General features: G+C 57.2%; 1 protein-coding gene across 2 annotated transcripts in view; it reads left to right on the top strand.

Annotated features, from left to right (window-relative positions):
• The first annotated feature begins 2,540 nt into the window (after positions 1–2,540).
• FOXP4 (forkhead box P4) overlaps positions 2,541–11,872 on the top strand; it is a 30,270-nt gene continuing 20,938 nt past the window's right edge. For both annotated transcript variants that reach the window (XM_066335997.1, XM_066335996.1), the window contains exons 1-2: positions 2,541–2,611; positions 10,036–10,158. In XM_066335997.1, the coding sequence (XP_066192094.1) occupies positions 10,054–10,158 (105 nt within the window). In that variant the 5' untranslated portion in view covers positions 2,541–2,611; positions 10,036–10,053. The remainder of the gene's footprint in view (positions 2,612–10,035; positions 10,159–11,872) is intronic.

Here is an 11,872-nt window from a genome sequence, read left to right as displayed (position 1 = left end):
CAACAGGTTCCCATCCCAAAATTCCATCCTGCCTGCTCTGTCCAGCTTTGCCACAGGTTTTCATCCCAAAATTCCACCCTGCCTGCTCTGCTCAGCTTTGCAATGGGTTTCCATCCCAAAATTCCATCCTGGCTGCTCTGGACAGGTTCCCATCCCTGTCTGCAGGCTGAGCCCAGCTCAGGCTGGACTGGGGGCAAAGGGAAGGGGCAGCTCCAGGGAGGCCTCTGTGTGCAATTGTGAGGCCATGTCGAGGGGGTTTTTTTTGTTTTGTTTTATTTTTTTCCCCTGTAAATCTTTGTAATTTCGTGCTTGAGAGCACACCAAAGTGAGGGAGCCAGCGGGGAGTGAATTAAATTCCCCCCTGAGAGGCGGCGCTGGGGGCTCACTGGGCACCCCAGCCCTTGGCTTGGGGAAGAGAAATTCCCGGAGAAGTCTCGCCCAGCACTTCTGGTGTGCTGGAATTCTGTTCCTGAGGATTTTCCTCCGTGTGTTTTCTGTCCCTGATGCGCTGATTTTTGCCAGGCTGGGGCAGATGCCTGCTCTGTCTCAGTCTCCTCCACGGCAGGAATCACACGTGAAGGAGCCAAATCCGTGCAAAACTCTGCTAAAAGAGCCTTGGAACAGCAGCTGAAGCTCAGGGATTCGCTGTGGGGTGCAGCCCAATGCTCCATCCCAGTTTGGTGCTGAGCTGCTGCCAAGTGGATTCCCCCCACCTTGGCTTTTAACTGGAATTACTGTTTTCATTTCCAAAAGTAATTAAAATATCAGACCTTGAGCTGTCATAACTGTCACAGGGGTGGGGTTTTTTTGTGCTCGCATTACCGATGCACATCTATCCCTGCTAATGACAGGGAAAATAAAATGCCCCTGGAGAAACATCGGGGCTGAGGCAGCTCCGGGATCTGGATCATGGGGATTATTCCATCAGTGGGGAATTGCTGGGTTTGTCCTCAAGGAGCTGACTTTTTAATTGTTTGGATGAAGGAAGTTTGGGAGTTACTGGTTGGGTGGCTTTGGGGGTGGCCATGGGTGCACAATCCTGGGATGCAGCTCTGGTGATTCTCTACAGGAATAGGAGATAAGGATCCATTTATTTACAGAATTCCTCAGGTTTGGGTTGTCTTGGGGCTGTCTGGTTCAGGTGACGGTGACAAACCCAAGGGTGCCCAGTGCTGTGTCTGGGGTGTTTGGTTTGGGTCTCCCTGCTATGAAATCACAATTCCTTCATAAAGCAAGGCTGGGTCTCTTAAACCATTTGCTCTCAGCCTCCAACTGGAAATTCCCTCTCTTCTTCCACGTGCCCTTGCAGTGCCTGTCCAGCTGCACAGAGTAGATTTTCAGCTGGATTTTCCGCCAGAACAGAGATGTGGCACATCTGGGGCACCCTTTGCTTTTTGTGTGCTCTTCCCAAGAGTTCCCTGTGCAGAGGAGCACAGGGAGGATCCTGAAATGGGATTTTATGGATGCTCCACTTGAGGAGGGGCTCTGGGCTGGGGTTTTGTGGGTGCTCCTTGGTTTGGATCAACAAGTGAGGCGTGTGCTGAGCTGTGAGTGGATTTGGGAGGGCAGGGAAGGAGAGCAGAGGTTTTTCAGAACTGTGCCCCAAAAGCCCTAGAAGGAAGGAAAAGGATCCTTGTAAAGCAGAAAAAAGGGAGCAGACAGGTCTGGGAGCACTGGTTTGTTTTCCTCAGAGCTTTACTCCTTTTCCTGGCTCCCAGGCTCTTTTTCTCAGCTCACACTCACTCCTCTTTCCTCCTTGTCTCTTCACAGAATTTTCCTTAATTTTTCCTGTTTTCTCCAGTTGCCCACAGTGGCTGTGTTGTAGCTGTGTTTCTCACAAGTGCATTTTATCCATTTCCATTGGGGTTTTTTTCCCTATTTTTATGTGATTCCCAATGAAACGCCTTCATCCCTGTAAAAAAACTTGAAAAAACTCATCACTTTTTCTAGTCAAACCCCCCTAAAAACCATCAGGTTTCATGGTGGTCACTTATGTGGGTTGCTGAGCACCTCCTGGATCACCATCAAATCCCCTGGGACACATTCCTGAGCTGATTCAGGCAGGAATCCTTCACCTGGCTTCACCCAAAGGTGACTGGAACTTTCTGCTGCTCCAGAGCCACGATCCAGTTAATAAAATTAAATCTCCACTGGTGGCTTTGGGCACAAGGGACAGCAGCAGGAAGGTGGCGGTGGCAGCTCTGGAATAAATCATCCAGGAGCTACGGATCCCTGGGTGGCTGTGCCAAGGCTGGGGTTTGGGAATGACCCTTGTGACGTGGGAATGCTGGGCCTGGTGAGGATTTTTGGAAGAGGATTGTCCCCATGGGGGCTGGGAGAGTGGTGGTCTCTGAGGGGATGTACTGGTCAAACTGGTGTGGCAGGAGGGAGCGTCGAGGAGCGCTGCCCTTTTTGTGCATCAAACCCATCCCGTGAGTGAAAAACGGGGAGAAGCAGCTGGAGGAGGAGGAGGAGGAGGAGGGGGGAGCCTTCCTCGTGCCCACCCGTGTCTCTCTTGCAGGCTCTGCAGGTGGCTCGGCAGTTCCTGCTGCAGCAGGCCACGGGGCTCAGCTCGCCCAGCAGCAACGAGGGCAAGCAGCCGGCGGTGCAGGTGAGCCCCCGGGACAATGTCCCCTGTCACCCCTCTCCTGGGACACCACAAACCCCTGTCACCTCCATGGCTGGAGCACTCCAGGAGTTAAATCCTCTGCAAACCTCCAGGAGTTTCTTGGGAGGGTTTTTTTTTGTGTGTGTGTGTGTGTGTATATGGGAATGGGGAAAGGTTGGGGTGGGGAGGTCACCGTGTGTCACCGCTTTTTGGGACAGAGTTTTGGTCACAGAGTTTCCCCGGGGTTGGAGCATCCCAGGAATGGATGCTGGGTGCTGTGAGGGTGGCACAGGGCTGGAAAAGGGAACAATCCCTTGGGCTGGAGCCAGGGCAGGTCCTCCAGGATGGGACAGAGGCCCAGCTGGGATGGGGGTTTGTGGCACTTGGCAGGAAAACGGGCTTTGGGTGGGCACATCCTGCTCCTGGAGGGATGGGGAACCTCCCCTTTGCTCCCCTCCTCTGCCAAAGGAAAAAGCCAAAAACGGGCAGGAGAGGGGCAAAACCTGCAGAGAGGCAGAGAGAAGCAAAGCCCAAGCGATGGGAAGTGACAATTTAAATAGCTGTGCGGAGGGGCTCTCCCTTCAGGCTAATTAAATTTATCGGGAGAACAGCAGGTTACCTTATTAGAGCCACGTGGGTTTAATTAACAAAGGAAAGTAATTAGCACAAGCGCTCTCGGAGCTGGAGGTCCTGCCTGTGCCAGGCTGAGGCGGGTGGCAGCGGGAGCAGGGCTGGGATGGGACAATCCTGGCATCTTCTCCTGGTTTGGAATGCCCGGGGTATGGCCGGAGCCATCCTCCAGCAGATCCCGAGGGTTTGCCGGGGGTCGGGAGAGCGCAGAACCCCCCAGGATGGGAAGCAGCAGCTGGGTGGGAGCAGTGGGAATTAGTCAAGGCTCCTACGGCACAAACTAGGCGGCTTTTTCCAGCGGTGCCGGCAGGAAGGAAATGCAGTCACTGCATGGAAAATGTCTGCAGAGGACAAAGGCGGCGAGGGTGAAGTCAGATTCCGGTAACCGGCGCCTCTCTCCCCTCCGTGGGTGTGTGTCCCTGCACTCCTCCTCCTCCTCCTGCTGCTGCTGATCCCTCCTATCCCTGCTATTCCCGGCTGGATGCAGCCGAACATCCCGTCCTCCCCTTCCCTGCCTGCCCATCTGGCCAGCGCCTTTTGCCGGAGCGAACTGGATCTCCCCCTTCCCCTCCTCCTTTATTTTATTTTTTTTTTCCTCTCTCTCTCTTGTTGCGAAAAGGACTTGTGAAAGTTGTAGACGTGAGTCAGAAATAGCTCATAACTCAGCCGCAGCGCCTGCTCCCCCCGCGGCTGGAGCGGGATCTGACCGACGGCAGATAGGGGATTAAGCAGACTCCTTTGAAAGGAAGTTTATCTAAGGCACCGTGGTGTGGATGAGACTGGCCAGGACGGCTGCAGGAGGAGGAGGAGGAGGAGGAAGGCTGGGTCTCAGCACAGCTTTCCTTGGCTTGGAGGCAGCAGGAAGCGCGGCAGGGTGGGAACGTTTGGGAATTGGGGTGTCCTTGGGGTGCCAGCCTGGCTCTCTGCCTGTGGATGTGCAGCCCCCTCAAGCTCGGGGATGGATTCCCACATCCACGGGGAGTTCTGTCTCCTCTCAGCTCCGGCTCCTGGCCCCCAATTCCCCGGGGGATGAGCAGGAGGGTCTCGGTGTTGGCAGGGAGAGCAGGAGACCCCCCGTGCTTGCCCTCTCCTTGTCACCCTGCTGCTGGGGCTGGGATGTCTTTGGGGCACCGAGCCAACAGGAATATTAATGACATTCCCCACGGCTTGTGCTTAAAAAGAACCAGGGAGCTGCTGGGCTGCTTGGATTTGTTTTTTTTTTTTTCTTTTGGAGAAGGGACTCTCTCCCCACAGATGCCTGGAGGTGTGTGTGGAGAGTCTCATGTTGTCACTCCAGTTATAGCTCCAGAAAAAAAAAAAAAAAAACACCTCAAAACCCCATCTTGGGGAGTTCTAAAACATTTAAAAATAGGTTTATTTCTTTACAGCTTTAAAACTCCTGGAAAGTTGGTGGCCACTGGCAAAATGTTGCTTTTGGAGGCTTTTGGTGTTGCAGGGTGTTGTGGTCCTGGGATGGTGGGAGCAGCAGATCCGGCTGGGATCCAGCAAAGCCCATGGAAGGAGGTGCTGGAAGAGCAGCACCCCGAGTTGTCAGTGCTGGTTTGGAGGCACCAGGGAGTGGTGGGGTGCTCTTTTTGGGTGCCCTCAGAGCTGGGGTCTCCCAGCCTCTGCTGGGATCAAGTGTCTGGAAGGGGAGAGGGGCTGGAGGGCACCCGGGGAAGGGAGGAGAGGAGTTTGGAGCAAACTGCGGGAAATTGCTTTTCTTTTGTCTGCTGCAGCGGGGAGGGCAGCGGAGCAGAAAAGTGTATTTTGTTGATTTGAAACTTGAGTGAAATGGGTAATGAAGACAGATCAATACCAGCCCTTCTGCGTTCCCTCTGGGAAAAGAAAAATAAAAAATAAAAAATCCAGCAGCTCGGGCTCGCCATGAGGTTTTTCCATTTGGGCTTGGAGCATCTCTCTCTGTCCCTGCTCCATCCCAAAGCCCCCAGCTCTGCCAGCCTGCTGCCACTGTCACCATCCCACCGTGGGCTTGGTGGTTTGGGCTCACAGAGGAGCAAAGTCACTTTAATCCCTGTAGAATCTCGGGTGTGAGAGCTGTGCCAGCGCCCCGTGGGGACACGGGGACCCTGCCTGGTGCTGCTGAGGAGGGGGCTCAGTGCTGTCACCTCGGCTGCCACTGTCCCCAAGCAGTGGAGCCCAGCCAGGTGTGATTTGGGCTCCCCAGCGGGAAGGCTGAGCTAACGAGGATGTGCTAATGAGGATGCTCTAACGAGGATACACGTTGGGCTGAACGTGCCGGGGATTGATTCTTCCTTCTCTTCACACGGAGCTGAACATCAGGGCCTGGTGTCCTCCGTGCTGGTGTCCCCTCACCCTGCTGCCACCCCACCCAGGGCACTCGATGGTGCTGGGGCTGTTCAGAGCGTTCCTAAAATTGTTCCTAAAGCCACCCGCAGCCTCAAAACCCAGCCTGGCACATGGAACTGAGCTTCATCTCTCCTCTGACCCTGGGCAGGTTTTAGTGCAGTGTGTCATCCCAGCCTGGCGAGGTCCAGAGGTGGCACAGTGGTGTTTGGGTGGCCCTGTGCCACCCCTCGGGGTCTGTAAGCCGTGGCTGGGGTCACCTCGGTGTCAGTGGCATCACTGCCTGGCCCTGGGCACCGGGAACAGTCCCAGGCTGGATCTTGGAGCTCGCCCAGGGATGCAGGAAAAGAGGCTGGGATGTGCCAGGGGGGTTGGGGTTGTTCTTTTCCTGTGAGAATTGGGTGCTCTGGGGTGGGATTTGCTCATCCCCTGCCCCTAAAACAGCACAACTCGAAGCTGCTTTTGGTGGTTGTTTCCCCCTTTCTGTTCCCAACCTCCTCGGTTTGTTTCTCTCGGGTTTGGATTTGAAAGGAGTGGTTAAAATTTGGAAAAACGGCACAAACATGTTTCCTGCTGTTTCTAACAGGGAGTTAAGCCCCAAGCCTGGATCAGAGCAGGGACGTGCAGCCCTGAGCTCTGTGGGAGACCCAGGAGCACCCTCTGGAGAGGGAGACGTGCTCATGCCAATGATCCCAGAGCCAGCTGGGATCCGGGGACGAGGTTCTCGTGCTCTTCGAGGTGCTGAGATCCTGCACTGAGGGGCTGGGGTCTGGGCTGTGGGGCTGAGGCGTGGACCAGGAGCTGCCCCTTCCCGTAGTGGCGGTGACATGTGGCCCTTGGGGACACGGTGGCTCCTGCGGTGACCTCCCGGCCCGGCTGCCAGCTGGAGCAGGGATATTTGGAGGCTGACAGAGGATGTCCCCAGGCTGTGCCAAGCCAGCTGTCCCCGGGGTCAGGAGGGCACCGTCCCTGTGATGACAACCCCGCAGCGCCGTGCCTTTCCCCGCTCTGCCTGGGAGTTCAATCCGCTTCCCGTAAAAACAACCCAAAAAAAAACCCCAAAAAAATAATCGAGGAAAAAATTTCTCAAGAGCCTCGCTCCCCCCCATCCTGCTTCATCCCATTCAGCCAAGTGCTGCTTCCCTCAGCTGGCTTTGGCTCGGCGAGGGAATATTCCCTGGAATACCTGCCTGCTTTTCCACCCACCGCCTGCTGCTCCCGCCCCGTCCTCTGGCACGGGGATTAGAGCCTGGAAAAGCAGCCCCTGGAGATGCTGCTGGCCGGCCGGAGCAGCGCCGGCTGTTTCTGGGAGCAGCCAGAGCTGTTAGTAAGCAGTTTCTGCGGGGTGGCAGCCGGCCAAGGCGTGAGTCAAACCCTTCCTGACTCGGTGTCTGGCAGATGCCAGCTCGTGACGCGTCGGGCTGGTCCCCAGCCGCTGCTGCTCCGGGGCTGCTGCCGGGACCTGCTTCCCCAGGGATGTGCCAGGGCTGCGGGGACATTTCCTGCCTGCTCCGGCGCCTGGGGGTGGTGGCAGCTGGGTGACGCTTGCCTCTCACAGCCCCTGTGCTGCTCTGGTGTCCAGGGATGGTGACATTGGGTGACACTCGCCTCTCACAGCCCATGTGCTGCTCTGGTGTCCAGGGGTGGTGGCATTGGGTGACACTCACCCCTCACAGCCCCTGTGCTGCTCTGGTGTCCAGGGGTGGTGACATTGGGTGACACTCCTCACAGCCGCTGTGCTGCTCTGGTGTCTAGGGGTGGTGGCATTGGGTGACACTCACCCCTCAGCTGGGTGACACTCACCCCTCACAGCCCCTGTGCTGCTCTGGTGTCCAGGGATGGTGACATTGGGTGACACTCACCCCTCACAGCTCCTGTGCTGCTCTGGTGTCCAGGGGTGGTGGCATTGGGTGACACTCACCCCTCACAGCTGGCACCCCTGATCTCTCCCGTTGACCACCTGCATCCCAGATTTTGAGGCAGTTGCTGCCCAGATCCCGCTGTTATCCAGGGATGCCAGGCTGGCCTCTCTCCCTGCCGTGGGTCACTTGTCACTGAGGGCCGTGGCTGCAGGTGAAGGAGTGTCCCAGAGCCACCCTGGGCTGTGTCCCTGTGGAGTGTTTGGCCAGGTTGGGATGGACGTTGCCAACCTCATTTCCATCCCTGTCTCATTTTGCTGGAGCAGCAGCTCTCCGTGTCCCCAACAGAGGCAGCTGGCACTGTCACCAGAGCTTGGGACAGAGAGCCCCAGCACTGGGGTTTGCTGGCCCACACTGGGGTTTGCTGGCCCACACTGGGGTTTGCTGGCCCACACTGGGGTCAAGGCAGGCGCTGGAACATTCCCAGCACCGGGCGTGGGATGAATGGGAGCAAAACCGCCTTTAAGTGGGAATTTCCTCTTTTAGTAAAAGTCGCTGCTTTCCCTGGAAACCTTAACTGGGAGAAGAGCGTTTTTCCACGTTGTGGGGAAATCTTTCACTGGAATTGAGGAAGCAGCAGAGCCCCAATGCCCCTCTCAAGTTCACCCCATTCCCAACCTCACCCCCACACGGATCCACCACCATGCCTCCGTGTCAGCTCCGCATCCGAGCACAAGGACGAGGAGGGGGGAGGAAGGAAAAAAAAAAAAGCAAAAAAGCCATTTAATGCAGACAAAGGTTGTATGAAAATATAATTCTGCTTTTGTTAGCAGCCATCAAACTCTAAAAAGCGTCACTTTTGTTTTCTTGTAACATTGTGAAAACCTCGTGTCGGATCGAGAGCTGGGGCCCTCTCGACTAATCGCCTCTCCTTTGTGTTTTTAGATTATAGGGGCAATTAGTGTTGTCAAAACCTCTGGCAATTCTCTTTGCTCTTGACAGGGTGTCAGTCCGCTGGGCGAGAAATGGAAGGTGTTATAACTCTCCGGTAATTAGGATGCCTCCGATTTGAAAATGCCAGCAAACGTGTTCGAGGGGCCGCGGGAGGGGGCGGGGAGCCCCGGGCCCGGCGAGGGGGGTGGGATGTGGAGGAGCAATTAATTAAAGGCTCTCATTCCGAGCACGTTGCCCCGGCTGATGAATTGGCAGAGGGAAATTAGCGGCGAGCCACCTCGCTCTTCTCCTCGCCAGCTTCTCCTGCTGCCCAGATGTTCGCCCGGGGCTTGGCACAGCTGGCTGGGAGCACCTGGCTGCCCAAACTGCAGCTCTTCACTTGGGGGCTGGTGCCCACGGGGGGCTCATTCCCGAGCTCCAGCCCTCGGCTGGGAAGTCAGAGGAGTTGATCGATAGCTCCGCCAAGGAGGTGGCTGCAGGGGGAAAAGGCTGGTGACAAACAGAGCTCGGCCCGTGCCCGACGCCTCCCCGCAGCAGAATGCCTGAGTAAATAGATAAGGCTTTGCAATCTCCCTTGAAGGTCAGCTGGACGCCCAGCACAGATGGGAGGGACTGCACGGGGCCACCCTGTGCTCCCATCCCCGCTGGAGTGGCTGGGAAGGGTCCAGAGTGGGCAGTCTGGGCATCCCTGGGGGTCCTGGGCAGGGGGGATGGCAGGAGCCAGGCTCTCAGTGGGATTTTGCTGCTCTGTGAGGTGCTGAAATCCTGCTGAGGGGCTGGGGAGTTGTTTAGTTTGGATCAGGAGCGGCGTGCAGCTGGATCCTGGCTTGTGCTCTGCCCCATCCCACGCGCCGAGGAGTTGCTGCATCTTCCTGGGATCCCCTGGAAGAGCCCGTGGCTGCTGGTGGCTCCTGACCAGCAATTCTACTGGCTTTCCCAGGAATAGGAGGCATCAATAAATTACAGTGAGGCCCTAACCCTGCCCAGAGCCTCGGGAAGGGCTTTGGGCTGGTGGGATCAGTGAAAGGCCAGGACAAGGCAGCTCCAGATGGCTCCATCCAGGCACTGCTCCACCTGGGCAGGGCCCAGCAGGGCTGGGATCCATCACCGACACCTTCCCAGGAGCTTTGCCGGGGGTGTGGACCCGTGTTTTGATAACCAAAGGCAGGGGCTGGCAGGTTCCCTCGGCCCTCCCTCTTCTTGGCACAGTAATGACAGGAGTTACTGGTGTCAGCTGGAGGTAAAGCTTTGATGTGTCTGGAGAACCCCGTAACCTCTTCCTCGGTGCTCCTGCGGAGTTATTTGGGTGATCAGTATCTTCCCACTTCCCTGGCGCTTCCCTCCACCCTTCCCAGGCTCCCAGCAGCGGAGGGAGCTGTGGTTTGATGCCCAGTTCCCCCAGTCGAATTGCATTTCAAGAAGAGCCCTGAGCTTGGGGAAGGGAGCTCACGGTTCCTCCTGGTGCCAGCAGCACCACGGGACATCTCCCTGCCGCTGCCGTGTCCCAGGGGACAGAGCAGTGACCAGGCTCTTCTCGCAGAGGTGACAGAGGCGTGGGGGACATGGAGGAGGACGCTCTGGGGGAGGCACTGCTGGCGTTTGGGGCGAGTTTTGCAGCTCGGGGGTGGCAGTGGTGACGTGTCCTTGCTGTCGCAGGTCCCCGTGTCCGTGGCCATGATGTCCCCGCAGATGATCACGCCGCAGCAGATGCAGCAGATCCTGTCCCCGCCCCAGCTCCAGGCGCTCCTGCAGCAGCAGCAGGCGATAATGCTGCAACAGGTAACGCTGCACCCGGGGCTCAATCCAGCCGGGCAATTCCCACCGGGGGCTGGGAAAGCTGGAGTTGGCTGGAGGCAGAAAAATGGGTCCTTTCCTCCTTCTGCTGTCACATATTTCCTTTTGGGATTCCCAGCACGTCCAGGGATGAAAAGAACTGCAGGTGCTGACAGTGCTGGTGCTGCCACCCTGAGCCAGGGTTTCAAAATCCACAAAATTCCTGCACAAGGGCTGATTTGGGGCTGCGCAGCTCCTGGGAAAAGCTGGGCTCGGGGTGGATGCTCTTGGCTGGATGTGCCCCGAGCAGATCCCCCGTGGGCACTGCTGGGCTTTGGGCAGGTGCCTGTGTTCAGCCCCGGAGCTGAGGTTTGTTTCTCATGGCCCTGCTCGGCTTTTCCAGCGATTTTAGTCAGATGGGGAGGGAAGAAAAATGAGGAGGAAAAAAAAAAAAATCAGATTTCCACTCCAAAACAAAATCGGTCTGCTTGGGTAAACAGCTGCCGCCGGCGGGAAGGAGGGAGAGAGGGAGAAACCCCACAAGCATCCTCCACACCCTTCCTCCTGCCTCCAGTACCTGTTTACTCCAAACAGGCCGATAAGGATTCAAGGTTGGCCCCAGGGAAAGAACAAAGGGTAAACACTACCCTGGGTGGGTCCTTCCACAAGCCTCTTTGGAGCCGGATAAAGAAACACGTTTGACTGCAAATTAAACAACCCAGGCCGGAATAGCTCACATTCTCCACCGGCAGCAAACCAAACATCACACCTCTCACCCCTGACCCAATGTTCCTGCTCTCAGCCCGGCCGCTCCGCAGCGCCCTGGCTCGGGCTGGCTCGGGGGTAAACACCCAGCCCCTCCAAACCTGTTCTCCGGCACAAACAGCCGCTGGCTGCCGGCAGCCCCGAGCTGATAAAGGCTTCCCGGCGTCTCCAGGGACATTCCTGAGCCTCTGCGATGGGGCTGGGGGGTCTCGCTGACCTCCCCGTGCCTTTTCTCCCCCTCGCTGCACGCAGCAAATCCATCACCCACAGTTTATTTAGGGGCCAGGGGGAGAGCTGGTGGCGATGCTGGCAGGTCCCAGTTCTCCCTGGGGACACTGGGACCCTCTCTGGTGGCTCCCTGTGGATCCAGGGGGTTTATCCCTGTTTTAATGGCCCAGCAAATGCCTCTGCTTTGATTTGAGGGGCTGTTTGGACTGCAGGGTGAACCCGCAGCTCTCACGGGCCGGGGGCTTTGGCTGCTCCTGGTCCTCCCCCACTGGGACCCCGCTGGTTCTCACAGCACTTGTCGGGTGTTTTGGGGGTCCCACCATGCTAAAATCGGGGTTTCAGCACCCTGAAATGCTCTGTGATGTGCCAGAGCACCCCGACCTGCTTTTCTCACAAAGGGGCAGTGGGCTGGCATTAAAATCAACAGCAGGGTGGGCACTGGTGGTGTTCAGGGGGGTTCAAGGGCCATGAGGATCCAGAGCCCTTGGCCACGTGTGCCCAGGGTTCCTCTGCTGCCCTGACTGCCCTGGTGGGTCCTTTCCCTCCCACCCTGCACCAGGTGACACAGGGAGCCTGCCCTGGGGACAGTGGCAGGGGCTGGTGTGGCTGTGGCAAAGCCTCGGCGCTGGGCACGGGGTGGTGAGATTGTCACAGGGGTGGTGAGGTTATCACAGGGGTGGTGAGATTGTCACAGGGATGGTGAGGTGGGAACAGGGGTGGTGAGGTT

This window comes from Sylvia atricapilla, chromosome 25, assembly GCF_009819655.1.
Source record: "Sylvia atricapilla isolate bSylAtr1 chromosome 25, bSylAtr1.pri, whole genome shotgun sequence".
Lineage (NCBI taxonomy): Eukaryota > Metazoa > Chordata > Aves > Passeriformes > Sylviidae > Sylvia > Sylvia atricapilla.
This window is presented reverse-complemented; position numbering and strand designations above follow the sequence as displayed.